This window comes from Antechinus flavipes, chromosome 5 (assembly GCF_016432865.1).
Source record: "Antechinus flavipes isolate AdamAnt ecotype Samford, QLD, Australia chromosome 5, AdamAnt_v2, whole genome shotgun sequence".
In the NCBI taxonomy this organism is placed as follows: Eukaryota; Metazoa; Chordata; class Mammalia; order Dasyuromorphia; family Dasyuridae; genus Antechinus; species Antechinus flavipes.
The window spans coordinates 290,540,602-290,568,416 of NC_067402.1; the positions used below are offsets into that span (position 1 = coordinate 290,540,602).

Genomic DNA, 27,815 nt, shown 5'->3' on the forward strand with positions numbered 1-27,815 from the left:
TAGGAGGCAGCACTTTATTGTGATTACAAATCTGCAAAGGAATCATGGCAAAGAACAGCTCTCTGGGAGAGGAAACCTAAGTGGGGAGGGGTCCCATACATTCAATGATCTGAGTTCATCCAGAAGGCTTTAGCCGGAAGGCAGCTGCAGCTTCCCTGGGCCACAGCTCAGCGAGGGCGGCACCTCAGAGAGCCTGGCCATCGGCGGCGATTTGGGGCGACAAAGCCTTCGCGCCTCTTACCTGCTGCATCCTCCAGGAGCCGGGGAGGCTCCAGAGCCCACTTTGTAGATGAGCAACTGAGGAAGCCCGAGCGGTCTGCTTTGGGGGCAGCGGAGGGGCTCGGGCCAGACAGGAAACCAGGACGGCCACTCTCCTGGACTGGCGCTCCCCTTTCTCAGACTCAGAGCCACAAAACTTCTTCCCCATCGTTAGACCTTTTACAAACAAAGGACACAGAGAAAACCGAGGGGGAGCCAGCCCAGCCAGACCGGTGTGAGTGAGCCTGTGTGTCTGTCTGGCCCATTCCTGAATCCTGGAGAGATGCTAAAGTTGTCCGAGTTGCCGTCTGAGCCCCTCTGTCATGCGTGATGTCACCTCCCCTCCCGTGAATCAGTTTCCTCATCTGTAAAATGGTAATACAAGCCCTCCCAACAATTTCAGATAATTGTGAATTGTGACTAAATCACGGCACGGGGACCCCGAAGTCCCCAGAAGAAAAGGTTCTTTGGCAAACATCCAGACCTCTTCACGGAGGCGTCTGGACAGGATGGTGAGACTGCTGGTGAGTTTCCTTCTTGCTAAGGGGGGGAATGACACGATGGGAGATCTGACAGTTCCTGGAGCTTCCCCTTGGGGAGGGGGAGATTGCTGGACAAAGCACTTCCTGGTGCCGGGCGCAGAAGACAGGCCCGCAGGCCTCCCTGCCCAGGCCGTGGCTGAGGGGGACCCGGGGTCCTGCCCCCCAGGCAAACTGGATGCAAACAGTGACCGGGAGCCGTCAGTGGCCTGTCCCTCCGGCTACTAGCGGACGTTCCCCAACTCCATCCAGCATGTTAGACCCCAACCCCCCGACAAGCTGCCGGCCTGCAGGGAGGCTCAGAGGGAGAGACCCCAAAGCCCGTTAGGAAGGAAGCACAAGGGGGGGAGGGAGCTCAAGGGGCCTAGACGATGCAGGTCACGTGAGAGTTCTTGGTCTCATCCAGGAACAAGGCGCTGAAGACGTCATTGAAGAAGTCCGGGTGGTACTTGCAGGCTCTCTCGCAGTCAGGGTTGAAGTTCACCTCGAGGATCTGGGGCTGCATCACCTTCCTGTCTGGGGTCAAACACAAGCGGGTCACCCTTGGGGGTGCTTGGGGCCCGGTGGCACCGGACTGCTCACCACGCTTCCCTGCCCATCCCTTCTCTCCATCCCACCGACCCTGACACTGCCTTAGAGGAAGACGCGGCCCTCCTCCCGGTCACCCACTGTCGCAGTCTGCGGGCTCCTCTGCTCCTGCTGTGGCTCACACATACACACTCACCCCACCCTGACAAGTGTAGACTCGGGGCATCCCCTCTTCTGCTCCCCCACCCCCTTGGCTGCCAACTGCCTCCTCTGCACCCCTGCCTCTGGGCCTTCTCTCTCTGAGGCTGCCACCTTTCATCTCCCTGCTCAATGGCCCTCAATACGGGACCTCCTCAGCCCCTTCTCGGAGGCTCCTGCTACATCTAGGAACAAACACAAACTCAGGCAAGTCTAGAAAACTGTTCCCCACCGGGCCCAGCTCCCCCCGGGCCTCTCCTCCTGGGCCCACTGGATTCCCCCCCCCCCCCCCCCCCACGATCCTGAGCCTTGGGCCCAGAGGGGGACTTCATCTGTGCTAAGGGACGCCCGGGGGCTTTGGGGTACCCCAGCTCAGAGCACAGACCAGCTCTTTCCCCAATTCCTCTTTTGACAAATATCTGAGAAAAGGATCGTGAACCACACATAGGATCGGGCCAAGCTTTCTGGGTTTTGACTGTTTGGGGCCAGGAATCCTTGGTCTCTGTTCCCCAGAGGCTGGAGGCTGGCCTCCACAAGCTGACCTATCCCCTCCCCTGAGTCAGGGGCTTATAATTGGAAAAAATCAAGGCCCCTGCTTTGCCTCCCAGACCAACAAAGTCCTGGCTACAAGAGCCTTTTGGGCCGTGGGGCCAGAGCCCGGTGGGAGGAGGGGACAACAAGGGGTGCAGGAGCACGGCTCCTGGGGAGAGAGGCTGCGATGGTGCTCACGCCGGACTGGCCTCTGAGCTCCCCAGAGCTCGGCCCCGAGGGCAAAGGTCCGAGAGAGAAAGCATGAGCTGCCACAAATGGGGGAGAAGGGCGTGGGCGCTCTTACTGTTGGATGCAGGGCAGTGGTCCCACTTCAGCATGAGGTCAATGGCGTACACTGCTCGTGAGGAGGGGTAGTCGCAGACCCCCAGGGGGGCGGGCTTGGCAGTGGCGGCCTGGAACAGCTCGGCAAAGGCCTTGAAGATCTCGGCCTGAGAAGGGAAGGACGGCACAAGAGCTTGAAGAGGGGGCTTCTTGGCCTGCAGAAGGCATCCCTGCGGGACCCTGGCCTAGGGGTCAGAGCTGCCTGCCGGGGGGTGTTACTGGGGGATCAAAGGCACTTCCTCCCAGTCCTGCTTGCTCATCTCCAAGACCAGGGGTTCCCAAGCGCCCCCTCTCCACTCTCCCTCCTTGGCAGGAGAAAGGACCAGCAGTCTGGGAGGGTCTTACAGCAGAGGAACGTCCAGGCCACTGGTGGCTGGCCTGGGACCCAAAGGGGCTGTTTTCTTAGGCCCAAGAGAAGGGTCACCTATGAGTGCCAAGGCAAGGGTCAGGCGCTGGACAAGCCTCTGCCATGGGGAGCTGACGTCCGGTCAGAGTGCCGCGGGGAGGCAGGGCTGCGGCCAGAAGCTGACACCGGAGACAATTCCTTCCACTCTCATCGATAGAGGGGACAAGGACCCTCGAACTCCATGAGCCACTGGGTGGGCTGCAAGGGCCCTGTGAGCCTAAAGCCTTTCTGAGAGGTAGGTCCTGTCCGCTCCTCCCCCTGCCCGGGTTCCCCTGGTCAGCAGGACACCTGCCGCAGGCTCACCCACCTGCACGTCCTGCCACAGGTATTCTGGGTACTGCTTCTCAAACAGGGGAATGAACTCATCGTAGTGAACCTGAAACAGAGCAACCCGTGAGACCGGCCACCCTCAGCCCCCTGGCCCCGATGGGGTCTTCTGCCTCCTGGGCTCTGCGGCCAGGGGCTGGGGGCTCAGGGCAGGGTCTCCTGCTGCTGTCACACTGGGCTACACTGCCCTCCGAGGCCCCTCTCCCTCCCCCTGTGGCCCGAGATCAGGCCCGCAGTCTCTCCACCCCGCCCCCCCCCCCCTTCCCCCTCCACAGCCTGGCCCATTCATCGCCTCCTCCTGCATGAACCAGGCTGATATCACGAGGTCTGATGAGCTGGAAGCTTTGGGGGGAGGCTACGAGCCTGCAGCTCTTCCGGACAGTCCTCACATGGACTTGAAACCTCCCTCCGCTCACCTGTTTCAGAGGCATGTCGGGGTCATAGTTCATCACGGTAAAGTGCTTCTCGTAGTCATCCAAATCATCGAGTGCAAAAGCCCTGGGACGGACGGACAGAAGGAAGGGTAAAAGCAGAGCCCCGGCACCCTGCCCCCTGCCCCTCCCCCTGGACTCCCACCCCAGCCCCCAGCGTTACCGATTGGAGAATCGCAGCCAGAACACGTCGTAGGCGTAGAGCCTCAGGGGCCTGACGGAGCGCAGCAGCACGATGTAGCGGATGTCAAACTTGACCATTCCCACGTCGTCTCGGTGGAAGAGGACGGGACTCTCTATGTACTTGGAGACCACCTGGGGCAGACGAGGGACACAGTGGGCATGGGTACGATGCCCGGGGACTGCCTCTGGGGTTCCCCGGGACGGGTTTGGCTCCCCCGAAACAAGCTTTGGCACGTGCACACCCCCTACCCCCAGTACAAAGAGCAGTAGGAAAAAACTACTTTAAAAAATGGCCACCCCAAGGGGGAGGCAGTCTCCTGCAGGGCAGAGCTGCCTGGGCATGGATCCCCAGGGCGCTCTCACCTGCCTGGCCCGCTGCCCGGGCTTCAGGGAGTCAGAGCCAGGCCAGCCCTGAGATGCCAGGTCCTGCCTGCTCCCTGTACAAGAACCTCGGCCCACAGGAGCCGGGCCGCTTGCCTAACGGAGTCACCGGACACACCAGACGTTCCCCAGGAAGCTTGCCAGGCCTCCCTTCGTCACAAGAGCTGCCTCGACCTCAATTTGGAATGCATTCTCTCCGATCCCAACACGGACGCGAGTCGGTCCGACCCAGCCCTGCAGCCCCACACGGCTTGGGAGGCCGGGGAGCTCCCAGTGTCTCAGACACCTGGAGGCGCCTGAACCGGCCCAGGATTCCTTCTCCTCCCCCATGGGGCACAAAGGGCTGGGGCCACGTGCAGGGCCATGCAGCCTACAGAATTTCCAGCTTTGGGGAAACTTATACAAGCCCTAGCACGAGTACCAGTGAGCTGGAGAAGTGCTTCCAAACTCAAAAGGAGCAAGGATGGGGAGCCTGGAGGTGATGGGAAGATGTGCGAAGGCCATCTCGATGTTGTGAAATAGGTAAAAAATACAATTTTCACTGCTGTTTTTAAAGCTTAACCATGCCCGTTTGGCAGTGCTGGGAGAAGACGTCTGGCCAGCGCTGCTCTAACTGACCTTCGGGGCACTCTCCCGGAGCCGGATGATATTGTGGAGGCTGTTAGTGACATGAGTATCCAGGCTTCGAGCCAAGTTCCAAGGTTTGCAGATCCAATGATTGTCTTCTCCCCTGGAAACAAAAGCAATTCTGGTTAGACAGCTCAGCATCCAACCCTGCTGACCTCCTCTTCCCAAGATCCCAGACTTAATTTAATTTTTTTAAATTGTTTTTTTTTTTCCCCCTTCTGGTTACGCAAGTACATATAATTTTTTGAAAAACACATTTCCCTACAAATCATTTTGGGAGAGAAAAACCAGAACAAAAGGGAAAAACCAGGAGAGAAAGGAAAAAAAAAAGTAAAGGTGATCATAGCACGTGCTGCTTTACATTCAATCTCCATTTCTTTTTCTGGATGCAGAGGGCATTTTCTGTCCAAAGTATATTGGGATCGCTTTGGATCACTGAACCACTGAGAACAAAATCTTCCATATTTGATACTCTTACTGTTACTGTGTACAACGTATTCCTGGTTCTGCTTGTTTCGCTCAGCATCAGTTCATGTAAATCTTTCAAGGCCTTTCTAAATTCAGCTTGTTCATCATTTTTTATAGAACAACAATATTCCATTATTTTCATATACTCTAATTTGTTCAGCCATTCCCCAATGGACGGGCGACCTACTCATTTTCCAATTCTTCGCCACCACAAAAAGAGCTGCTACAAATGTTTTTGCACATGTGCGTCCTTTCCCTCCCTTATGATTTCCTTGGGATACCAATCCAGTAACACGGACCCAGTAGTGGATCCAAGTGTATAACATTTTCATAGCCCTTTGGGTATAATTCCAAATCACTTTCCAGAATGGTTGGATCAGTTCACAACTCCACCAACAAAGCACCAGCTTCAGTTTTCCCACATCTCCTCCAGTATTTACCTTTTTTTTTTCCTGTCATCTTAACCAATTTGAGAGGCTTAAGGGGCTAGGTACCTCAGAATTGTTTAAATTTACATTTCTTTAATCAATAGTGATTTTGAGCATTTTTTCATATAACTATAGATGATTTTAACTTCTTCATCTGAATACTGTCTGTTCATATCTTTTGACCATTTCTCAACTGGGGAGTAAGTTGTATTCTTCTAAATTTGACACAGTTCTTTATATATTCTGAAAATGAGGTCTTTATCAAAAACACTGGCTGTAAACATTTTTTTCCAGCTTTGTCCACATTGATTTTATTTGTGCAAAACCTTTTAAATTTAATGTAAGCCAAGCTGTCTATTTTGTATTTCATAATGTTCTCTGGTTCTTCTTTGGCCATACATTCCTCCCTTCTCCAAAGATAGGTAAACTATCCCTTGCTCTCCTAATTTGCTTATGGAATCACCCTTTATGCCCCAAATCATATACCCATTTTAACTTTATTTTGGTATGGGGTGTGAGATTTATAGATTTATACCCAGGTTTCATTATAAGAAGCTTGAATTATGGGAAGAGCCAGGGATTTCCATCTAGTCTGTGATGCAAGAAGATTTTGATATCTTCCTGATGGGTTCAAATGTGGCAGGTGAGACTTCCCAAAGGCTTCTAAATGACTGGCATCTGATCTGGTCTTAGGAAGGCATGAGGGCCATGTTCATTTTGCATATGTGCATGTTGAACTAAATTTTATTCACTCCTCAATGCCTTCTTTGGGCTTAGCCCAAGGGAGGGACTTGGAGAAGGCAGGTCTGGCTCAAAGCCGGGGTGGCCGAGAGCCGGCACCTGCCCATCCCGGGAGCACATGAAAAGAAGCCATGTTCTCCAGCAGAAATCCCTTTGGACATTTATGACAAGAGATCCTCCAACCTCAGTTCCAGTGATGGGAAACCTGCTCTCTAGTGCAAGGACCAATTTGACTTTAGAATCCTGGCTGCCAGGACTGAAGGAGCCCTGAAAGAGCACTCAGGCGGCCCCCCTCCTTGATGGGCAGACTAAGAGGTAGAGACCCAGGGAAGCAGCAGAGTGTGGGCTGGCCCACTTTAGAGTTTGCTTCCTTTGTACCACCACTATGCTGGTTTTTGGCTATTTTCCTCTAGAAAGCTCTCTTTATTACTGGTTTTCTCTCATGCGCAGCCAAATCTGACCCCCTGTGGCCTCCGTCATGAGTCCTGGTTCTACTCTTAGGGGCCGAGTTGAAACTGTCCATTCCTTTTTCCACTTGGAGGCTCGAAAGACCCATGTGGAAGGCTGTGTGTCCTCCCCAAGGTTGGACAGTCTTGGTTTCCTCAAATGAGTCTTGTGCCAATCCTGCAAAGGCATGGGCTCTGGAGATGGCCAGAGCACAGTCTGCGCCTCTGGACACTCACGATCCTCATGCTCCCGCTGTAAGTCTGGCATGGGGCTCCCTGACCCTGACTGGAGAGGCTTCAGATCCATCAATCAGATACTTTCCTTGCTGGCTCCAAGCACCAGCCTAAAGGCTGCAAAGGCTGGGAAAGGAGTCTCCTTTACAGCCTTCCCAGTGAGTGGAGAGCTCCAATGCGGAGTAATCCAGTTCTTCCCAAAGCAGCCTTTTCCTCTCCTGGACAGCTTTTTTCACTAGGAACATGTGGCAATGAGGGATGCTTCAATATGGACAAGGGGGTCCATGACCACTGCCTGCATGTCCTGGGCTCTGTTGTGGGCTAACTGGTTCTGCTTGGCCCAGAGGGGAGAGGTTTCGGCAAGGGCTTCCTGACAAAGGCCTTCCTCCTGACATGCTGGTGATGGGGCAGAGGGGGCCAGCCACATCCCTATCCTAAGCCAGTCTGTCCGACCATTGTTACACTCCATACACTTGATCTTCTGGCCACCGTGTCCTATCCTGAATCCTCCACCACTGCCAAGCTCTCTTCACACAATGCTTGAGCATCCCTTGCCCAGAGAGACAGACGTGTCTTTGGCCAGTGCCCAATGGCAGACCAAGGGACCACTGCAGAAGAACTCGTGCTCAAAGCTTGTCTCTCTCCTGGAAATGCATCTTGACTGACCAACCCCAACCAGCAGCTCCCACTCACTGGTCCTCGCAATGACCCCAAAGGAGGTACTTCATTATCCCCATTTTAGAGATGAGGAAGCTGAGGCAAACAGGACAATTGCCCAGCATCCCACAAGTGAGCCTCTTGAAGTCAGATATGAACTTAGGACTTCTGACTCCAGGCCAGGCACTCTGTGCTATGGGTGTCTCCCAGCATGTCCTGGAGCAGAAGCAACAAGGCAGAGTGGAGATCCTGACTGCTACCCACTAGTTTGTTGAGCTCCTCTGCTTAGTGTTCACTTTCCTCACCACCTGTAACATGGGGGGGACGTGCTCCCCAGACTGACGTCATGAGAAAAAGTGCAGTGTTCTGAGGAATGGGAGGAAGAATGCCTGGAGCCAAGGAAAAGCTCTGCCAGGTGCCCACATTGTCCATGGAGCTGGGCACAAGCATTCTTACCCATCTCATGGGGCTCAGCCTCTTCCTCAACAAGAGGGAGACCATCAGCAGCGAGAAGACAAGTCCCCATGAGCCCTGAGAGCAGGGAGGCAGAAGGGGTGCCAAGAATGGCCACTGCTGACCCTCACCTTTCTAGGAGGCTTGGAGACTGAGACACCCGGACAAGGCTTTCCACGTGCTGCTGGAGGCAGGAGCCGCCTCATCTTACGCACGAGGAAACAAACCGAGGTCACTTTCCAAAGGGGGCCGGGATGGCACAGCATGCAGGAAGCCTGTGGTCACCCAAGTCCTCGAGTGTGCGGGGGCTAATGCCTTACCTCCTTTCTCGCTGCTGGAAGTAGCTGATGAACTGGGGCAGTTCTGTGCGGAGGTTGAAGGTCCTGGGCAGCCACCGGGGCCCCTCCGGGCCCCCTGCTCGCCTGGAGATGGAGGCAAGGCAGTCCTTTACGGTCAGGAGGTTCTCACAAGGAAACTGATTGAGCATCACGTGAGGCCTTTCTTCACTGAGTTTCCTACAATCACAGTAAAAACTCTCATTTACACCGAATAGCATCACAGCCATCCTGCCAATGGGACTTCACAACACCCCTTCCAACTCAAAACCCTAATTCCCATTTTGTAGAAGAAAAATACTAGATTTTGGAGTTCTAGGCTCTCTCCCTTGTCCCCATCCACAATTAAGAAACCACAAATTCAGTCACAAAAACATTTTCATAAAAGTCAAGTTGTGAGAGAAAACATAGATCTCCCACCCCAAGAAAAGAAAAACCCTGGAGAAAAATTAAGTTAAAAACAAGAGAAATAGAGAGAAATAAAGAGTGCTTTGATCTATACTCAGACACAATCAGTTCTTTCTCTGGGTATTTTTCATCCCAAGTCCTTCAGGCAGTCGTGAATGATTGTACTACTGAGAATAACAGTCCTCCCAGAACACTGCTATTACATTGTGTACAGTATATTCCACTTTGTTCATGGAGAACTTGCCATGGTTTTATTTTTTTTCCTGAGAGCATCAACAGGCTTATTTTAGAAAAGCCTAGAAAAATTTATGTGAACGGATGCTGAGTGAAACAAACAGAACCAGGAATACATTGTACACAGCAACAGCAAGATTGTGCGATGGTCAATTATGAAAGGTTTGGTTCTTCTCAGTGGTTCAGTAAGCCAAGGCAGCCCCAATAGACTTTGGGTGGAAAATGTGTCTGCATTCAGAAAAAGAACTAAGGAGATTGAATGTAAATTGACACTTGCTATGTTCACTTTTTTTTTGTTCTTTTTCCTTTCTTTTCCTCTCATGGTTTTCCTCGTTTGTTCTGATTTTTCTCTCCCAACATGATTCATTAAGGAAATTTTTTTTTTTAAAAAAGGTACCTATATAACAAAAAAAACCCCCCAAAAACCCAAAACAAAACAAAACAAAAAAAGCTTTTACATGTAACTGGGGAAAATTAAAAAAGGGTTGAAGGACTACAGAAGTACAATGCAATTGGACCACAGTCTTTTGGTCTTGAGCAGGAGGAGTACTTGGGGATGGGAAATTACTGGTATAAAGAACATACTGTCTCACTGAAAACTTGGAGAGGGAGAAGTCGAGCTGCCCATACCTGTAGTCTTTGAAATGGGAGAAGTTGTACAGGATGTCCGCCTCAGCCTCTATGCTGGTGAACTGGAACTGGGGATGCTTAAGGTTGTTGAGCACCTGCTGGAGGTCTGTGTAAACCCTAGATGGAAACAAAAGGGAGCATATGGGGCCTTCTCCCACTTACTGATGGAAGGCATTCTGGGGCCCAGAGACCCGTCATATCCTGCCTCAGAGCTGGATCAGAGACTTGGGTACAAATACAGCCTGGCAGCTTCCTCAGCAGTGTGACCTAGGGCACACCTCCGTTCTGTAAATTAAGGAGGGGCTCAGACTTGATGGCTGTGAAGGTCTGAATCTGTGGGCTATGGCTCCCTTCTGACTGCAATCTCAATTTCCTTCTCATTCCTGTCTTGTCTGCCCTCTCCATGCGACCTGATCACCCCCTTCTTGCCAGACTGGGGAACCCACAGGTGAATAGGTTTCCAGGAAGAAGAAACAGGGCTCTCTGGTCCTAGATTACTTCTGTTTCTTGGTGCCCAACCTGCAATTTCTCCTTGTGGAACATCTCGCACGGTGTGTGCTCTCTCTCTAGTCTGTCCTAAGCCAAGCCCTAACCCTCTCCGACCACTGTGACGGTCTTCTAAGTCATCTCCCTGCCCCCGCCCCTCCCTTCTCCAAGGAAGCCTTCGCCCAGCTGCCAAAGCGATTTCCGTACGGCACAGATCTATGTTAGCTTTTAAGTAAAAAGTTCATGTCTGTTGAGGGGCAGGACCAAAACCTATTTTTACTGGCAGTGAGGCATGACACGGCTATATACAACGCATTAATTTCTGCGGCCAACACAAGCTATCTCCTCCGGCTGTCCATCTCCCTCTATTCTGGCTGCTGTAGCAGGAACGCTCTCTCCCCACTAGAGTACTGCTCAGGTCTCATTCCCGACCCTGAAAGGTCAGAGGACCAGCCCCTGATCATGGCGACTTGAAGGGTCCAGCAGCTCCCCCCGAGCACGAGCATTTACTCCTGTTTGCCCACAGCCTCTGGGATGGGGGCCAGGCAAGCGCTGCTCTCTTTACCACACGGACCAGTGAAGGTTCAGAGAGGTTCCTGACCTTGTTAGGGCCTGTCCGGACAAGGAAAAGCCTCGAGGTCTCACGACTGCGGCCCAGCGAGACAAAAGCGCAGGACTCCAGGTGCCATTTTGGGTCAGTCACAATCATGTTACCAGGGGAATGTCGGGGAACCAAACCACAGTGAGGGAAGTCACACTGTCTGTGGGGCACCAGGCTCTCGCTGGTGCTGGGCATGAGGGTGGCCCGTTTTCCCCTTTCCACTTGTCTCACTGGATGTGAGGAGGAGCACGTAAGGGCAGGGGGGAGCGGGGTGGCCGTGCAGCGGCGAGGGCCTGACCCTGGTGGGGACCCCATGAGCGCAGGTGTGAGGGGCTCCGGAGAGGTTCAGAATGTGCCCAGCAGGGAAGGCAGCAGATGGGGGAGGCCGAGCAGTGAGGATCTCTGCTGTGTGAAAAGGACTCGGGGAACCAAGGCCAGTGGGGGAGGGCAGAGCACCGAGGGCAAGGATGAGAGGTTCTGGGGGGCCTGACTGGGACAGTGGCCAGGGGTCAGCCGGAGCCAGAGGATGGGAGAAGTAGCAAAGGACAAAGTTTAAGGTGACAGCAAGTTAGCAGCCCACGGAGAAAGCATTTGAGAAGACTTGGTCTGCCTCAGTTTCTCTACTTGTGAAATGGAGATAATTTTTTAATTGCATCTGCTTCACAGATTTGTTGTTGAGGATTAAATGAGACAAAACTTGTAAAGTGCTCAGCAAACTTAAAAATGCTTCCATGAAAAAGGAGTGGATGGCTTTGGAGTGACTCACTGGGAGGGCACAAGAGGGGGGAATTGGTTCACTGCTGAGCCCGAGGAGGTTCGGCTTCAGTATCCCCCTGTTGGGGATTAGGCAGAGAGCTGACAGAATGCCGGAGACCAGGAAAAGCTTCTGTGGGCCGCAATGGGAGATGGACGATGGCCGCACAGGACGCCGGAGCACAGACACTGCAATTAGCGTCATCGCGTCCCTACTTACAGAGGTATGGACAGGGTCCCTACAGCTTCCATCAGGCAGTGGTGCAGGGAAAGCGCCAAGCGGCCTGCAGCGCAGTCTCTCTTCCCTGGGGTCTTTCCCCCCCATATTCCAACCTCACAACTGGGCTGGTTGAGCGTAACCTTCCTTTCTGGAGGATGACCCTCCCCTAGGCCAAGGCCACCCCTTTGGCTAAATGCCCCACACTGAGAGCTCTGCTCTCCCTGCCAGGGCCTGCCCAGAGTTTCATAACCAACCCGTCCCAACTTGCAGAACATAAGGGTGCAACAATCCACGTTTGGCAGTTAACAACAACCCTGTACTTCCCTACCAATGGCTTCCCTAGTCTCATTAACAGCTCAAAATTAGAGCGATGACTCCCTATTTGTTTCATTTTAGTCTGGACCACATCCCCCCAAGACACAGCTAGGCACACAGAGGGAGCTACAGTGTGCCCCGAGTTTCATGGCGGATTAGCCCGCCTCAGCTGTTATTTTTAATCCTGAAAAACCCAAACTAGGCAACAACAAATGTACACTAGACTGCATTCTAACAACTCCCCGAGAGGACCCAGAGAAATCCCTTTTTGTTGTGTGTCAGTCCCAAGCAGAGGTGGCGGCTGTTGGCAGCATTTGGGCAAGGCCTGGGCAGCTGCAGCAGACGACTTCTAAGTTTTACAAGTGAGCTGGCAGGCCTTCGTCTGCAACCTGCAAAGTCAATTCCAGATGTCCTCAACGAGCAAAGTTTCACAGGTACGGGGGGAGGGAAGACAGCTGCTATACCTGGATGGACAAGTGATGTGTCCATCCAAGTGTCCTTCCAAGTCACCAGCCAGAACTGCGACAGAATGCTTCCTTCTAGCTCCCAGCAATGCCAGGGAAGAGGCCCGAAGGGAAGCACTCCCATGAAGCCAGCCTGGGAAGCCGCCTCTCTTCCCAGCAGAGCCCTTGCCACGTCCCTAACTCAGGAGCAGACCCAGGATAGCCGCCATCATTTCCCGGTTGTGTTTTATATCCTCCCCCCCCAAGATGGGAAGCTCTCTGAGGGCAGGGCTGTCTGCTGCCCTTCTCAGGAACCACAGCGCTCAGCACAGGGGCTGACCCGTGCTTCGGAGTGACCTGTGAGAAGACACTGAGGTCATGTCTCCAAGGGGAATGGGGGGGGGGGGGGGTCCTGCCCACAGATGGAGGCAGTTGGAACCAGGACAGAGATTTCACCACTCCGGCCTTGTCTTCTTAACTGATCCTTCAGGCAGGTGGATGCTGCCCCCCCACTACTTAAGGGAATCCTGGTCGAAAAGGAGGCATGCTCAGTTCTGGGAGAGCCCTCAGGGAACGTCTAAGGTTCGGTCCTGCCAATGGCAGCAGCGCTATCCCGGGGCAAAGCCACTGCAGAAGCACCCGTAGGCTCGCCCGTCTCTGACCCCATCGGCAAAGGCGGCTGCTTTTCGCTGGGGACCAAGAACACTCTGGGAAAGGCTCCTGTCACTACTTCACCAGAGCTGGCTTCCTTCGCACCCCATGCACTTCAAAACAATGGTGAGAAAAGTCTGTGACCCAGCCTGATTCTGAAGCCCGGGAACAACCGTGGGCCGGGGGGACATCTTGCTCAGCCATTTTCTGGATACATACCATTCACTTCAAGCCTCTCAGCACCTGAGAGCTCAAAATCCTTCTGCTTTCTTTGCCCCAACCCCCCCTGGAAATTCTTAGGAGCCGCCCCCTCCCCCAGATGACCAACCAGAAAAGGATGAAACTATTAGGAAAAGGTTCTTTCAATGCCAGGAAAAAACAAAGGCAGAGAAATGCTTTCTTGTACAATTTAAGGAAGAAGTTACATACCTGAATATATGACCTTTGGGATAAATTGGTGGACTTATCCCAAGAGGAAGTTTCTCCTTGTTTTCCTCTAAAATGGCCTAAGAAAAAACAAAATGTACAAGCTCTTATGTGAAGGGGAACAAATTGATGAGACCCTTCTCCTGCCCAGAATCCTGTCTTCCTGCAATTTGAGAAATCCATGGAACTATACCAACTGAAAATTCAAACCACTTATTGTGTCAATTAAGAGTCAATCAGGAAAACTTAAAATAGCAAATAACAGTATTTTGAAGAAAAAATCACTACACTGATCAGGAGATAGATCTTTAAAACAGGCAACTTTGGGCAGCTTAGCTGTGGTCAAAAGAGAATGGACTAGGAATAAGGAGATGTGGGTCTGAGCTCCTGCTCTGCATCCATTGGATCAATGCCTTGGGCAGATCATGGAAGCTCTCCGGGCCAAAGCCTGGAGTTTAGGCCTTCTCTGTAAGCACTGCCACCAGCACCGCAGGAATTGTAAAGCAAGAGCTTTCAAAGGAAGGAGGTTCTGGATACACAGCAATTCATTAGATTTACAAAAAGGGAAGCAGGATAAAAGACTCTCTCGGATCCTTTAGAGCTTCAAAAAGCTCAGAATCTCAGCGTAGGGCACACTTTGCAGAAGCATGTGATTGCTCTTCTTCCTCAGCAGTTGGAGAGGCCCAGAGTCCAGGCTCCGACCTCCCCCTGCCACGGGCTGACCCAGAGCTGCAGGAACCCAGCGTTTTCTGCCCGGCAAGCTCAAGGGTGAAGATATGAAATCTGCAGAACAGTGACTGCTGTCAACCCAGGATGGTTCCTCCTGCCTGACACCCAAGATCTCCGTAAAACAAAGGGCAGAACTGAGAGCCTTCTGAAAGCCGTGATCCAGCTTCTTCTTGCTGTGGCTGTGGGCCCTCCATGAGCTCTTCAGGCCTCACTCCCCTGCACGCCTGCTCTCCCTGGCTGACCTCCTCCTCTCCTAACTCACTTTTGGCCCTACCAGCAGCAGTGACCTCTCTGGGGCAGTAGCCATCGTGCCTTCAATCAGCTGTGCCAAGTCAGCAATCTGCCCTATGAACCCATTTGAGGAAGCCTGCTCTTCGGTCCCACAACAGTCTCTCCCAGTTCTGAAGGTAGTCATTGGTCATCCTCCTCCTCCCTCCTGACAGCTGAAAAGCAGGGGCTCAAACTCAGCCTCTCTGAGCTCAGGGCCACAGGAAAGTCACGATAGTTTGTCAGTCAGTTTCCTCAACTGTGTAGACAGGGTTAAATTTGTTCCCCATCCTGGACTTCCCCAGTCCAGGGCTCTTCCTGCTGTGCTTGCCAATGGATTCTGGGGTATATCTACATTTGGGGCATTTTCAAAGAGAGCAAGGCAGCCGAGGGCTCAAGGACGGAACTCTTCTGCTCCCCCGAAGACTGGCCAAAGGTGCTCTTCTCTTTTATTGTTATAATTCCATGTGGTCCCTTCCACCATGTACAGTCACTGAGAGGACCTTATAAAGGGCTGTATTCTTCTTTTCTTCTCTTGCTGGAAGATCCATCTTCGTTCTTCGGGCCTACCCTCACATGTTGTGGTTCTTGAGTGGGAGCAGTGGGGGGAACCCTCAGCTTAGAATAGACATGGGTCAGAATCTTGTCATTGTCATCCTTACTACTCAGGTGATCTCGCACAAGCTACCTCTGCAAGTCAGGCAAGATCAGGGGTTAACTTAGGGTCTCTCTGAACTTGGTTTTAAAAATATTTTGCTACCTGTATTTCAACAGAATCAGTTTCCTCTATAATCCTACATAGCTTATTTTGTGCACTTAAAACCATCATTCCAACAGAGGTCCCCAGGCTTCCCCAGACTGACTCCTGAGGGGTCCTGAACATGCTGGCGTAAAGACACAGACCAGGGCTCCTTCTAGCTCCAGATCCCGTGGTCCCATGTAATGTTCAGGCTGGCTTTCTGGAGGTCCTCGGGATCAGCCCGAGGACTTGGTCTTAGTGGAGAAGTGATGAAGGCAGGAGAGCCAGCACGAGGCTGGTCAAAGATGGAATGTCTCTCTTCCAGTCCCCCTTAGCCCTTATATACCTTATTGTAACTACATCATTACAGCATCCTGAGTATGTGTGAATTTAGACAACAATTACCTCACCACGCTAAGTACTGAGTATATATGTGAACTAGAGAACCATCATCTCATCAATTCCACTGAGTTAACACCTTAATTCAAGTATACTTGTCCAAAGTTCCGCCCTCTACAGTCCCATGGTGCCTACCGGGCAAAGGGAACTTCCCCTCTGGAGTAGAGACACAAGCCTTTTATGGGGTCCCTACTAAATGGCACCCCCACAACAATAACATTTAAAACGCTTAAAAAATTTGCAAAGCACCTCACATGTATTATGTTATGTGAGCTGCTCAATAACCTGAGATAGACAGTATTGACAATGGATATTTTACCAGGGACAAACTGACCCAAGTCACAATCCTGGGTATGAACGTCAAGTCCAGCACTTCTCTGCATGTATCTTGTGTATCTTGTGTAGGAGAAATGCTAGATCTGCATCTGCCCTCCGAAGAAAACGCCCCTAGAAGGCCCCTGCAGTTGAGGGATCTGAAGCATTTCCCCCGACACTGAATACGACCCTGTCTCCGAGGGTCCTGGTGCCACATGGGTCAAGCACCCCCCTCTGCCCAAAGGCACGGCTACTTGAGAGATACAAGGACAGGACTCGGGGTGGTCTGCAGCGACGCCCAGTGTGAGCATGCTAATCCTACCTGGTAGTGTTCCTCCGGCGGTTCGGGGGTGGAGGAGCTGACATCCAACACGTCGGCGGGGACCCATGGCAACAACACACATTTCCGAATGAGCTGGTCCATTTCTCCATAGGCAAAGTCCCGGGTCACCTCCTCTGTGTCAGAGTACAGGGGTTAGTGGGCGGTGCCTCTCTTCTCACTGCTGGGGCTGCTGGGCACCGAGCTGAGGCTGGGCTGCTCTCATCCACCACCCCTGCGGGCTTCCCCCTCCCCATGCTGCCTCATCCTCTTCTCCCTCGCCTCGATGCCATCCAGGCGCCAACCCAACCCCAGCCGCTCTTCTGCTGTGGGCCGCCTTCTCCCACCCTTTCCTTTCCTTAGCTCTCATGGTGAATCGGCTGCTTCCCTGACCACCCTCCTTGGCATTGGCCAAACCTGCTCCCACCTTTTTGAAATCTACCCCGTCAGTATTAGGGCAGCGCCTCCTCCCACCTTTCTCATGTTAGCACCTGGTTACCTAAGATCCAGCCCCACTACACTTCCTGCCCTCATTTGTACTAGAGGACTTTTAATATTTATGTAGCTAAGGAGCTCTTTTTTGAGATCCAGACTCCAAGGGATCAATAGGTAAACTCCGTTTACCAAACACACACACACACAAAACCAACAGGGGAGCAATATATTCAGATGGGAAAAAATGGTATCTCCATATAATTGGTTTTCTTCATAACCCTAACAACATGATTCTGAAGAGGGGTTCATAGCTTTTACCAGACCTGATGGGCCCCAAAGGGGCCAGGAACAAAAAAGGGGGAGAGTTTGATGGGGCAACTGGTCGTGCAGTACTGGCCCTGGGGTCAGGAGGACCTGAATTCAAATCTAGCCTCAGATATTTACTGGCTCCCCCTACACTTGGCCTTTACACCCAGTGAGGTCTCCCCTCCACGCCCCCTCTGCCTGGCTTTTACACCTTCTCTGTGCCCCCTCTTCCTAGCTTTTACACCCACTGAGATCTGCTCTCTGCATCCCCTACACCTGGCTTTTATACTTGGTGAGATCTCCATTCCTCCTACTTTTCCCCATTCCCTCAGGCCATTACCCTTCCTTAACTTCACTTTCCTCTCTAAGTTCAATCCAACAGCTGGCCCCTTCACTTCTGCTTTGCTGTCTTCTCATCACTTTGGACAAACTTCAGGCTGGGATCCTTCCCAGTATTAGTTCCTTCTGCCATTCTCCTTTCAAACCTCTTAACATCACCATTCCTTCTCTTTTCCTCTGGTCTCTGACAAAGAGACCACCCTTCTCCTTGCCAAAGCTGCCATCTTTAAAAGACCTTCACGGACCCCCTAGCCATCATGCTATCTCCACCCTCCTTTTCTCAGCCAAACTCATGCACTTCCTCATGCACCTGCTGGGTTTGGGGCCTGTGAATCTTGCCCCTTCTCCCTTGCCCATCACGGCCGTCCTCGTTCCTGCTCCAGTCTGACCATGACCACTCCTGGCTCTGTAGTGGCCCCCTTTCCCTGTTTTCTTGCGCTCGCTAAGGCATCAGCTCCTAGAGTCTACCTGCACCCTCAGTGCAAAGGACTCCCAGGTCTGGACCACAGCTCCAGCTTCTCCCTTAGGCTTCAGTCCTATGCCCACAAAGGCCTTTGACATCACCTTGAACTCAAATTCATTTTCTCCCCCATGTAGCCCCCTTTTCACATTTTTCTCTTGCTGCTAAGAACACCTTGCCTCTTGCCAATCTTTAGCAGCCTACCCCACATCCCTTAGGTCAGGGCCTCACTGTTCCAGGCTGCCCATCGCCCAAATCTGACTGTGCCACAGGTCTGCTGTGGCTTTAAAGCCTTCTACTGCTTGGCCTCCACTTCCCTTTTTCCAGCACTATTATGCCCCACCCTGTGCTCAGTGACACAGCCGACCTTGCCTGCTCAGGTCCACCCACAGACAGCCCCTCTCCTGTCTCTGGCCCTCCCTCCTAACGTCTGCCTGCCTCACAGACCCTCCTTCCTTTATGAGTAGTTTAGGGACCATCCTCTGTATGAGACCCTTCCTGATCCCCCAAATGCTGATGCACTCCTGCCCAAAGGACTCTGTATCGTATTCTTTGTAGCTACATTTATTAGCTGCTCTTTTTAATGCTGTGTGGGGTGTGAGTGTATGCACTTGTCTCTCCCTGTGAAGAGGGACCGTTTCCTTTTTTGTTTGCGTATAGCAGTGCCCAGCATGCAGGAGCTGCTCTGCTGCCCTTTGTGGACTGATCCAAGTGAGGAAAAGCAGACTCACCGCCCGTTTCAAGATCTCTCAGGGGCCAAAGAACCGTGTAGGCGATCTGCTGAGGCATATAGAATAAAGGTGCTGTCGCAAAGCTCGGGTGATCCGAGTGCTGAATTCTAGATCCAAATTCATCCATGATATACCACACAGGAACCTTTTCCTCGGCAGACTTTTTGGACAGAGGGAATACAAAAACTGTATTATAGATACTCATGCTTCGAAACAGTGATGCGTTTTAGCTTACCCTTATGGCTACGGGCACCCATCTGTGTACTTTGGGGGTTTAACTTTTGTGACTGTGTGGACTTGACATTATTGCAAGGCTCTACCATTCCACTGGTGGTCTGCTTCTCACTGATGTGGGCCCCACTTCAGACTTACCGTGACCAAAGCCATCACCGAACCCTCTCAATAATCTAGCCTAATCCATGCCCCCCCAGAAGTTGGAGACTTTAATACCCAGAGTCACCTTCTCATGGGGTTTCTGTAATAGTAATAGCTGATACACAGAACACAGTTTTAGAGAACTGAATGCTAGCCCGGCAGCCTGGTTACAGCCCTATTGCGGACTCTTCCTGTGTTTGGGCCCCTAGTTTAAAGTTGTTTCTATTCAGTCACATGGGCTTCCTCTAAACTTTTAGGCTGGGCGCTAAGGAACATGAGGAGCAAGATGGTGTTGATCTGGAAGTTCATTAAAGTATTCCATCCCAACAAAGTGGTTTTCATTATCACCATTAATGCAGTTTATTATCTGAGTATCAGTCCATACTCAGCTCCTCCTGATTCAGGGCTGGCACTCTAGACATTATACCACCAAGAAGACTAAGTCCACACTTCTTAAAGCAAAACTATCACAAGCCAGATGGACGACGGGCGACTTCAGGGACCCCGTGTAAAGAATGGCCCTCAGTTACAAATCAAACCGAAACCAAGTCCTACTTAGGCTATTCCCTTAGGGTTCAGGCTCCAGTGCAGGGATGCCAGGAGGGAGCCCCTCATCCCATTGCTGTTAGCATCTGTCAAAACCAGTTCACAGTAGAAGAGCTTGGAGAGAGGAGCCAGACAGTTTTCAGCTCTAGACTTAAGCCCAATCTCTATTGCTTTTCTGATAGTGCCACCCTTCAGAGCTGTGTGCCTTCATGTCTTTCATGGGAAGATAGGCCATGTCCACATTTAAGCCAGGAAGACCTAGGACAAGTGGCGGACATGGACCAGAAGCCAAATTAGGACTGCTGAGAGTCTGATATTTCCACTGGCTAGGCTAGAGACAGTTAGAGTAGGGATGAGTTTGGAGAATACTGGACCTCTTGCTCACTCTCCTAAGTTCTTTAGAGTATTAGAAAAGCACTTCTCATTCCTAAGTGCTCTGTACCTAACAAAAAGGACATAATTTTTTCCTCCGTCCAGGGTGAACTTTTCACAAGTTGCCCCACAGAATTACTAACATTCAGTCATGTGGGCATCTCACTGCTTTTCTCTTACTTGGGCACATAGTCTATGTTTATTTAAGTAGCCCACAAATTTTCAAAAGCACAAAAAGGTTTCCATCACTAGCAACAGCAGAATCCTGGCAGGTGATTCCCAGAATGCCTCCACTTCGTAATACAAGATGGCTAAAACTGCCCGCCTCGTGAAGCTGAAGGTGTGCTGCTGATGGCAAAGCACAAAGCGGGGCCGCGCACTTCTAGGCCCTTCATGCACTGTCCTAGCAGGGAAACTTTCTGTCACCTCACTCTGGTCAAGGTGGATCCTGGATTCTCAAAGGTTCTCACTTGGGGGTATAAGGTATTACATCCTATTGGAAAGGCTTCAAGTCCAGGTCTGGTACTGGACTGTTGGGGGAGCAGCCTCCGTGAGGGAGAAGAGGCTCAGCATCAGAGGATGGCCAGGGCGAACGAAGGAAAAAGCATCAGTAAGGGGGGTGGGGGGAGGAAGGGTGTGAGGAAGGAGGCTCAGATGGAAGCAGATTCATGGAGTAACAGATGTCCTCAAGATCCAGCTCCTTTTAAGCTTCCTTCCCTTTCCATATCCTCTGATCAGTGTCTGGAGACTGGATGACCAAGCTTATGGACACGAAAGGGACACCCTGAGGAGCTGCCAGAACCACTTCTGTCAAGCGCTGTCTTGGCCCACCTGTTTCAGAGAGCGCAATGGGGAGGACAGGGACGGGGCCCGGGGCATCTGACTTCACAATCGGCCAGGTCAGGGCCCACCGGACCCAGAACCAAGAACACCTTACCCCTTGGGAGAGCTGGTAAGTCTGGTTGTACTTCCACATTTCTTCCAAAACAAGCTCCACAGAGCCCTCATCCGGAATTTCCCCGTGAAATTCAATCCCCATCAAGTTGGCCATGCGGTGTAGCAGCCCCGGAACCTGCAGCAGCTGTTGGCGGGCATGTTCTATGCGATAGGTCCAGGCGTGGTCAATAAGATATATGCTTCAAAGTAAACAAAAAAACCCATTATCAGCAGCCAGGCTGATCCTGCGCCTCTAACCAGCCTGAATGGCTGGTACCTGTCACACGGTGACCTGGGGGACCCAATTCTGAAAGCACCAGAAGAGGAACAGGGAAAGGGAGGACGGATGCCCACAGCCTGCTGGGCCCCAGGGGCAGGGAGAAAGCACAGCCATGGCCAGCGAGGGGGAGCACAGCAAGGAGGCTGCTGGCAGAGGAAGCTGTTCTGGGGCCAGGCTTCCCACACTCCAACTGTTAGCTCCCTCCAATCCCGACCCATCCCACCTCCCTCTTTCTGCATTGCTCCTCTTCTCTTCACGTTCACTTTCTCGTTCCCTTCATGCCCCCTATCTCGCCCAGCAGAGCCTCTCCTCCAAGACGCCCCTGCTTTGCAGAACCAGCACTCACTCCCTCTGACGTGCCCAGCCCACACTGCTAAGCTGGCACCCCACCGTGGCTCTCCAAAGGGCACTGGGCGCTATGGCTGTTACTCAGGCAGGAATCTCTCCCTCTCTTCCCCGCCGCCTCCCATCATTCTGATAATCCAGGTTCTCACCCTTGATGGCCTTATTGTTCCTCACCCACACATCCAACTGGTCACCAAACCTGGCCATTTCTACCCCATTTGCTCCCTTCTCCCACTCCTACAGCCACTATTCTGGTGTAAGCCCTCAATGGCCCCCGTTGGTCTTCCTGCCTCACCCCCACACAGCTGGCAGAGGGACTTTCCAAAATGACATATCATTCATGCAAATTCATGGGATCATCTATGAGCTCTAGGATCAAATACTCCTGCCCTCTTACCCCAATTCCTCCTTTATCCCCGTTTTAGCCCATGTTCTAGACTTCTTGCTACTCTCAGTGTTTTTGTGTGGGCTGACTTCAGGTTTGGAGCCCTTTTCCCTTTAGGAACGGCACGGTTTCCCCAAAGCTCCAACTCCCACCATTTCCAAACCCCCTGTGGGGGAGGACCTCGCGTAATCTTAAAATGAGATGATGTTCTCACTACCTCCCCAAAAAGGACACATCATTTCTTAACCTGGTATTCAAAGCATCTCATTTTATGGCCTTTTATATAGTCTACATCATCAAACTGCTTTGTAAAGAGCTTTATTCAGATTATTTCACTTGGCCTTACAACAACCCTAGAAAGCAGGTCCTATCATCATTCCTACATTACAGAGGAGGAAACTGAGCCAGAGGAAAGCTGAGGAACCTGCCCAGAATCACACAGCAGGTAAGGGTCAGAGACTGGATTTGAATTGAGATCCTCCTGCAGTCCCTGACCACCACAGTTACTCATGATTTCCCAAGCAGCCTGTGGCTTCCCACCTGGTACCTAAATGCAACTCTAATGCCATGTTCTTTGGTGGGCCGATTCCTCCAACTGACCTGGATCTCTCCCCCACCTGACCCCAAGACATCTTATGCTCCCTTTATACATGCATCCCCTTCTAATTCAGCTAAGTGCCCTTGCCAGTGCCTCCTTGACCAGGAATCCCCTACTTCATGGCATGGGAGTTGTTCAGACTGTTCAGGTGCCCACGCTCTGGGGAGCACTTTAGAGATCAGTCTCTAGTTTGCTTTCTCTGTTTGACTTTCCCCAACTTAGGTATCAAGACTCTATTTTTATCATTGAAGGAATCTGGTTGAATCCCTTCTTGTCCAATGTTTTCTAACAGCTTTTGTAATTTGATTGAATTTGCCTAAAAATTCATCTGATCCTACAATTCTTTTTCTTTAGTTGTTCATTCATAGCTTGTTAGATTTCTTTTTCCAAGACTTGAGATGTTTAGGTTTAATTTCTTGTTCTGTTAATATGGGTGCTTTATATTTTTGTAAATATTCTTCCATTTATCTAGATTATCAGTATTTTTCTCTTCAATTCTCCCAACACTCAATTTTTTCTCTCTATTTTTTAATTTTCAGGACTTTTAGTTGGGTGTTTACTAGTTTTCTTTTCTTTTTTTAACACTTCCATGGGCCAGCACGCTTCCATGATCCTCACTTTCTTGCCTTTCCTCACACACATCCTGCTATCTTATCTCTGGAGTTGCCCTGACTATCCGAGATCTGGCAATGCTCTTCTTCCCCTGCCTTTCCCTTCCTAGGCTTCCCTTTACCTTCTGTCACAAATCAGTCCTTGGTTCCTCCTCCATGTTAGCTTGTGTCCTCCCTCAGAGATCACCCCCAATTTATACTGTCTGATTCACATATATACAGAGTTGTTGGCAGGGTGTTTCCCCATTAGATTGTGCTCTCCTTGAGGGCACATAGAGTTTGGGTTTTTGTGCCTGGCACATTAAGAAATGCTCCAAAATGATGACTGATTTCTTGACTGACATATGGTCAACTTCAAAACTGTATTAGTCCCTCTCATCCTTGAATGTTACACATACACTTTAAAAAATGGTTCTATATGGCCCCTGTGACTTTGTTTTAACTATCACCTACACTCCTAAAGCACCCAGCAAAACTCCTTCATAAACTGGGTTTCTGACTAGATGGTCCCAGGCAATCTCAAGATCAACACATGTCTTTCCAGAGCCACTCCTTTTAAGCCAATGGAGACATGACAGCCATGTTTTTGGACACACACATTTTTGATCTACTGTGCTCAACAGTGTTTCATATAAAAAAAGTTTTCCTTTTTAAACTTGGTCCTTATGTATTTTAGAAGGCTGCCGTATAAGCAAACTGTGCATGCCCTTTGATCCAACAATATTACTACCAAATCTCTATCCTAAAGAGATTATAAAAAAGGGAAAAGGATCTACATGAGCAAAAATATTAACAGCAGCCCTTTTTGTGATAGCAAAGATTTGGATATTGAGGGGATGTCCATCGATTGGGGAACAGCTGAACAATTGTGGCATATGATTTAAAAAAAATGATAAAAAAAATTAATAGTGTTTTACTTTTCCAAATGCAAAGATTGCAAAGGCAGTTTTCAACATTCATTTTTTTCAAAACCTTGTGTTCCAAACTTTTCTTCCCCACCTCCAACATGCAGCAAGCAATCCAATATAGATTGAACATGTACAATTCTTCTAAACATTTCCATATTCATCATGCTGTACAAGAAAAACCAGATCAAAAGAGAAAATAAAACGTGAGAAAAAAGCAAACAAACAAAAAGGTGAAAACACCATACTTCGATCTATATTCAATCTCCATATGAGGCTCTCTGGATGAGGATGACTCTTTCTATCCCAAGTCTACTGGAATTGCTTTGAATCACTTTACTGTTGAAAAGAGCCAAATCCATTATAGCTGATCATCACATAATCTTGTTGCTGCGTACAATGTTCTCCTGGTTCTGCTCACTTCATTCATCATTGGTTCATGTAAATCTTTCTAGGCTTTTCTAAAACCAGCCTATTTGTCATTACTTACAGAATAATATTCAGTTATAGGAATATACCATAACTTATTCAGCCATTCCCCAACTGATAGGTATCCACTCAATATCCAGTTCCTTGCTACTATGAAAAGGGCTGCCACAAACATTTTTGCACATGTGGATCCTTTCCCCCCTTTTATGATCTCTTTGGGATACAGACCCAGTAGAGACACTGCTGGATCAAAGGGTATACAGTGTGACAGCCCTTTGAGCATTCTTCCAATTGCTCTTCAGAATGGTTGCATTTCACAATTTTGTGAGATATACTATAAGAAATGATGGTGGATTTCAGAAAAAAGCTTGGGAAGATGTAGAGGGCCACAATAGAAAACGCTATTCTAGTGCAGGAGAAAGAGTCGGTGAATTCTGAATGCAAATTGAAGCATAGTGTTTTCACTTTACTTTTTCATGTTTTTCCCCCCCTTCCTTTTTTGGTCTGTTTCTTCTCTCACAACATGACTAATAAAAAAATATGTTTTACATGCTTGCACAAGTGTAATTTGTATTAAACTACTTACTGTTTTAGGAAAAGGGAAAGATAGAGAGGGAGAAAAATTAAACCTCAAAAAAATTTTAAAAAGCTTTTTATTTTCAGAACATATGCACAGATAATTTTCAATATTCACCCTTGCAAAACCTTGTGTTCCAATTTTTTTCTCTCTCCCTTCCCCTCACCCTCTTCCCTAAACAGCAAGTAATCCAATATATGTTATACATAAGGCAATTCTTCTATACATATTTATACAATTATCTTGCTGCACAAAAAAAAATCAGATCAAAAAGGAAAAAAATGAGAAAGAAAACAAAATGCAAGCAAACAACAAAAAGAGTGAAAATACTATGTTGTGAGCCACACTCAATTCCCACAACCCTCTCTCTGGATGCAGATGACTCTCTCCAGCATAAGACCATTAGAACTGGCCTGAATCACCTCACTATTGAAAAGAGATCATCAGAATTGATCAGTGTATAATTTTGCTGCTGTTGTATACAATGTTCTCCAAGTTCTATGCAGTTCACTTAAAAAACTCAAAATTAAAAAAAAATTAATGTTAAATATTTAATCTATATCAGATTGCTTGTTGTCTTGGAGAGGGAAGAGAAGAGAGGGAGGGAGAAAAATTTAGAATACAAAATTTACGAAAATGAATGCTGGGGCAGATAGGGGGCGCAGTGGATAGAGCACCAGCCCTGAAGTCAGGAGGTTCAAATCTGATAAAAGACACTTAACACTTCCTACCTATGTAATCCTGGGCAAGTCACTTAACCCCAACTGCCTTAGCAAAAATCAACCAACCAACCAAAAATGAATGCTAAAAACTATTTATATATATTTGGAAAAAAAATTCTTAAAAACAATGTTAAAAACTGTTTTTCCATGTAACTGGAGAAAGATAATACTATTACATTTTTTTTTTGCTGAGGCAATTGGGGGTAAGTGACTTGCCCAGGATCACATAGCCAAGAAGTATTAAATGTCTGAGGCCAAATTTGAACTGAGGTCCTCCTGACTTCAGGGCTGGTGCTGTATCCACTGTACCATCTAGCTACCCCTTACGATTACATTTTTAAAAAATTGTCTTCATATGTAATTGGGGAAAAAATGACATTTTAAAAAAAAGGCTGCTATAACTGGAACAGCCTCCTAAGATTTTATATGAAGACTTCTGCCAATGGAGTTTCATTTGTATATTAAGCAGAATAAAATGTAGGAAAGATTGAATAATTCTATCAGGTTGATGCAGTAAGCCATAGTTATGAGATTTATGAAATCTCATCATAAAATCTTTTCTCTCTTTTTAAAATTTACTTATTTTTAAAAAATCCTCTCATTTTACAATTGGAGAAGCGGAAGGGGCTAAAATCCGCCAAGGTCACTTATCAATCAACTTGGTGAGAAGCAGGGGCATTTAATACAGCTTGAATTCAGTCCATAAGTTAGCTTTTGCAATGAGAAAAGAGGCTTAGAATGTTAACATCGCTGCCTAAATTGACCATGTTGCCACGGCAAATGCATTCTATGTTGATCCAGGGTGAGTGGTCAGACTTTTAGGGTAAAAATATGACTTTTATAAACTGCTTTTTTATGTTAGAATGGTGCCCTTAAAGGAATCTTCTAGTAAAATTACAAAATAAACATGAGTTTGGAAGCCAAAGTATTCATTAAGAAAGGAAGAGTGGTTATGATAAAAGGGACACAGATCAGAAGTTAGGAAAGAGGCTTCTCTTCCCAGCACGGCACTCCCTGGCAGTAGCGCTTACATGAATGACTCCCCGCCTCAGCTTCTTCTGTCATCTGAAAATTAGAGAGCTGGCTCAGGGCATCTTTAGAACGAGTTCTGAGAATCCACGAGCCTCCTGAACTTCCCCAGCCTCCCAACCTGGCATCTTCTTTCCCTCTCACTCCACAAGGTCCAACCATCACCCACAGGCCTAGAACCACAGAATCGATCAGGTGCAGACTGATCTGATCAAAGTGCTTCTCCACAGTATTTGGTCCCCCAAGCTCCAGAAGTACAAGGCATCCTTCACCTCCCAACGTTGCCTGCTGCGCTCTGAGCTGGCTCAGTGTGAGAATCGCTTCCATGCCCACTGCTATCACAGTTCTGGTCCTTGGGGTCAAGGTCTTTCTACAGCAGTTCTTCAAACTCTCTGCTGGCGGCCATCTCCTGCCTCAGACTCTTCAGGCTCCATACTCCCAGCTCCTTTAGCCACCTCTAGGCCTTTTGCCCTCTTGGTCCCTCTCATCGCTTTTGGGTGGGCTTCACTTAGTCACTATCCTTTTAAAATGTCCCCAGAGCCAGAGGATAATGAGACATCATGGTTCACTGCAGAGAGCGCTGGGCTGGGGACTAAGAGGACCTGGGTCCCAAGACTAGATCTTTTGTTGTTTAGTTGTTTTCCAGTCATGTCTGACTCTTCGTGACCCCATTTGGGTTTTTCTTGGCTGATATCCTAGAATGGTTGGCCATTTTCCTCTCTGGCTCATTTTACAGATGAGGAAACTGAGGCAAACAGGGTAAAGTGACTTACTCAGGATCACACAGCTAGAGTGTTTGGGACCAGATTTGGAGTCTTTCTGAATGCAGGTCCCCGTTCTATCCACTGCACTACCTTACTATCCCACTCCCAGTTCCACTGTGTACTAGTAGGGTGAACTTGGGCAAAACCCTCACCTTCGGGATCCCAGATTCCTCCTCACCTGTAATTGAAGCAGCTGGACCCCTGGGTCTTCGAGATCCCTTT

General features: G+C 49.6%; 1 protein-coding gene across 1 annotated transcript in view; it reads right to left on the minus strand.

The window, feature by feature from the left end:
• TTLL12 (tubulin tyrosine ligase like 12) overlaps window positions 1-27,815 on the minus strand; it is a 36,245-nt gene continuing 8,430 nt past the window's right edge. The window contains exons 3-14 of the mRNA XM_051962252.1: window positions 20,950-21,148; window positions 18,720-18,879; window positions 16,452-16,585; window positions 13,684-13,760; window positions 9,786-9,902; window positions 8,499-8,693; window positions 4,743-4,854; window positions 3,724-3,875; window positions 3,546-3,627; window positions 3,110-3,178; window positions 2,359-2,503; window positions 1-1,313 (exon numbers count right to left, since the gene is read on the minus strand). Of these exons, the coding sequence (XP_051818212.1) occupies window positions 1,162-1,313; window positions 2,359-2,503; window positions 3,110-3,178; window positions 3,546-3,627; window positions 3,724-3,875; window positions 4,743-4,854; window positions 8,499-8,693; window positions 9,786-9,902; window positions 13,684-13,760; window positions 16,452-16,585; window positions 18,720-18,879; window positions 20,950-21,148 (1,594 nt within the window). The 3' untranslated portion in view covers window positions 1-1,161. The remainder of the gene's footprint in view (window positions 1,314-2,358; window positions 2,504-3,109; window positions 3,179-3,545; window positions 3,628-3,723; window positions 3,876-4,742; window positions 4,855-8,498; window positions 8,694-9,785; window positions 9,903-13,683; window positions 13,761-16,451; window positions 16,586-18,719; window positions 18,880-20,949; window positions 21,149-27,815) is intronic.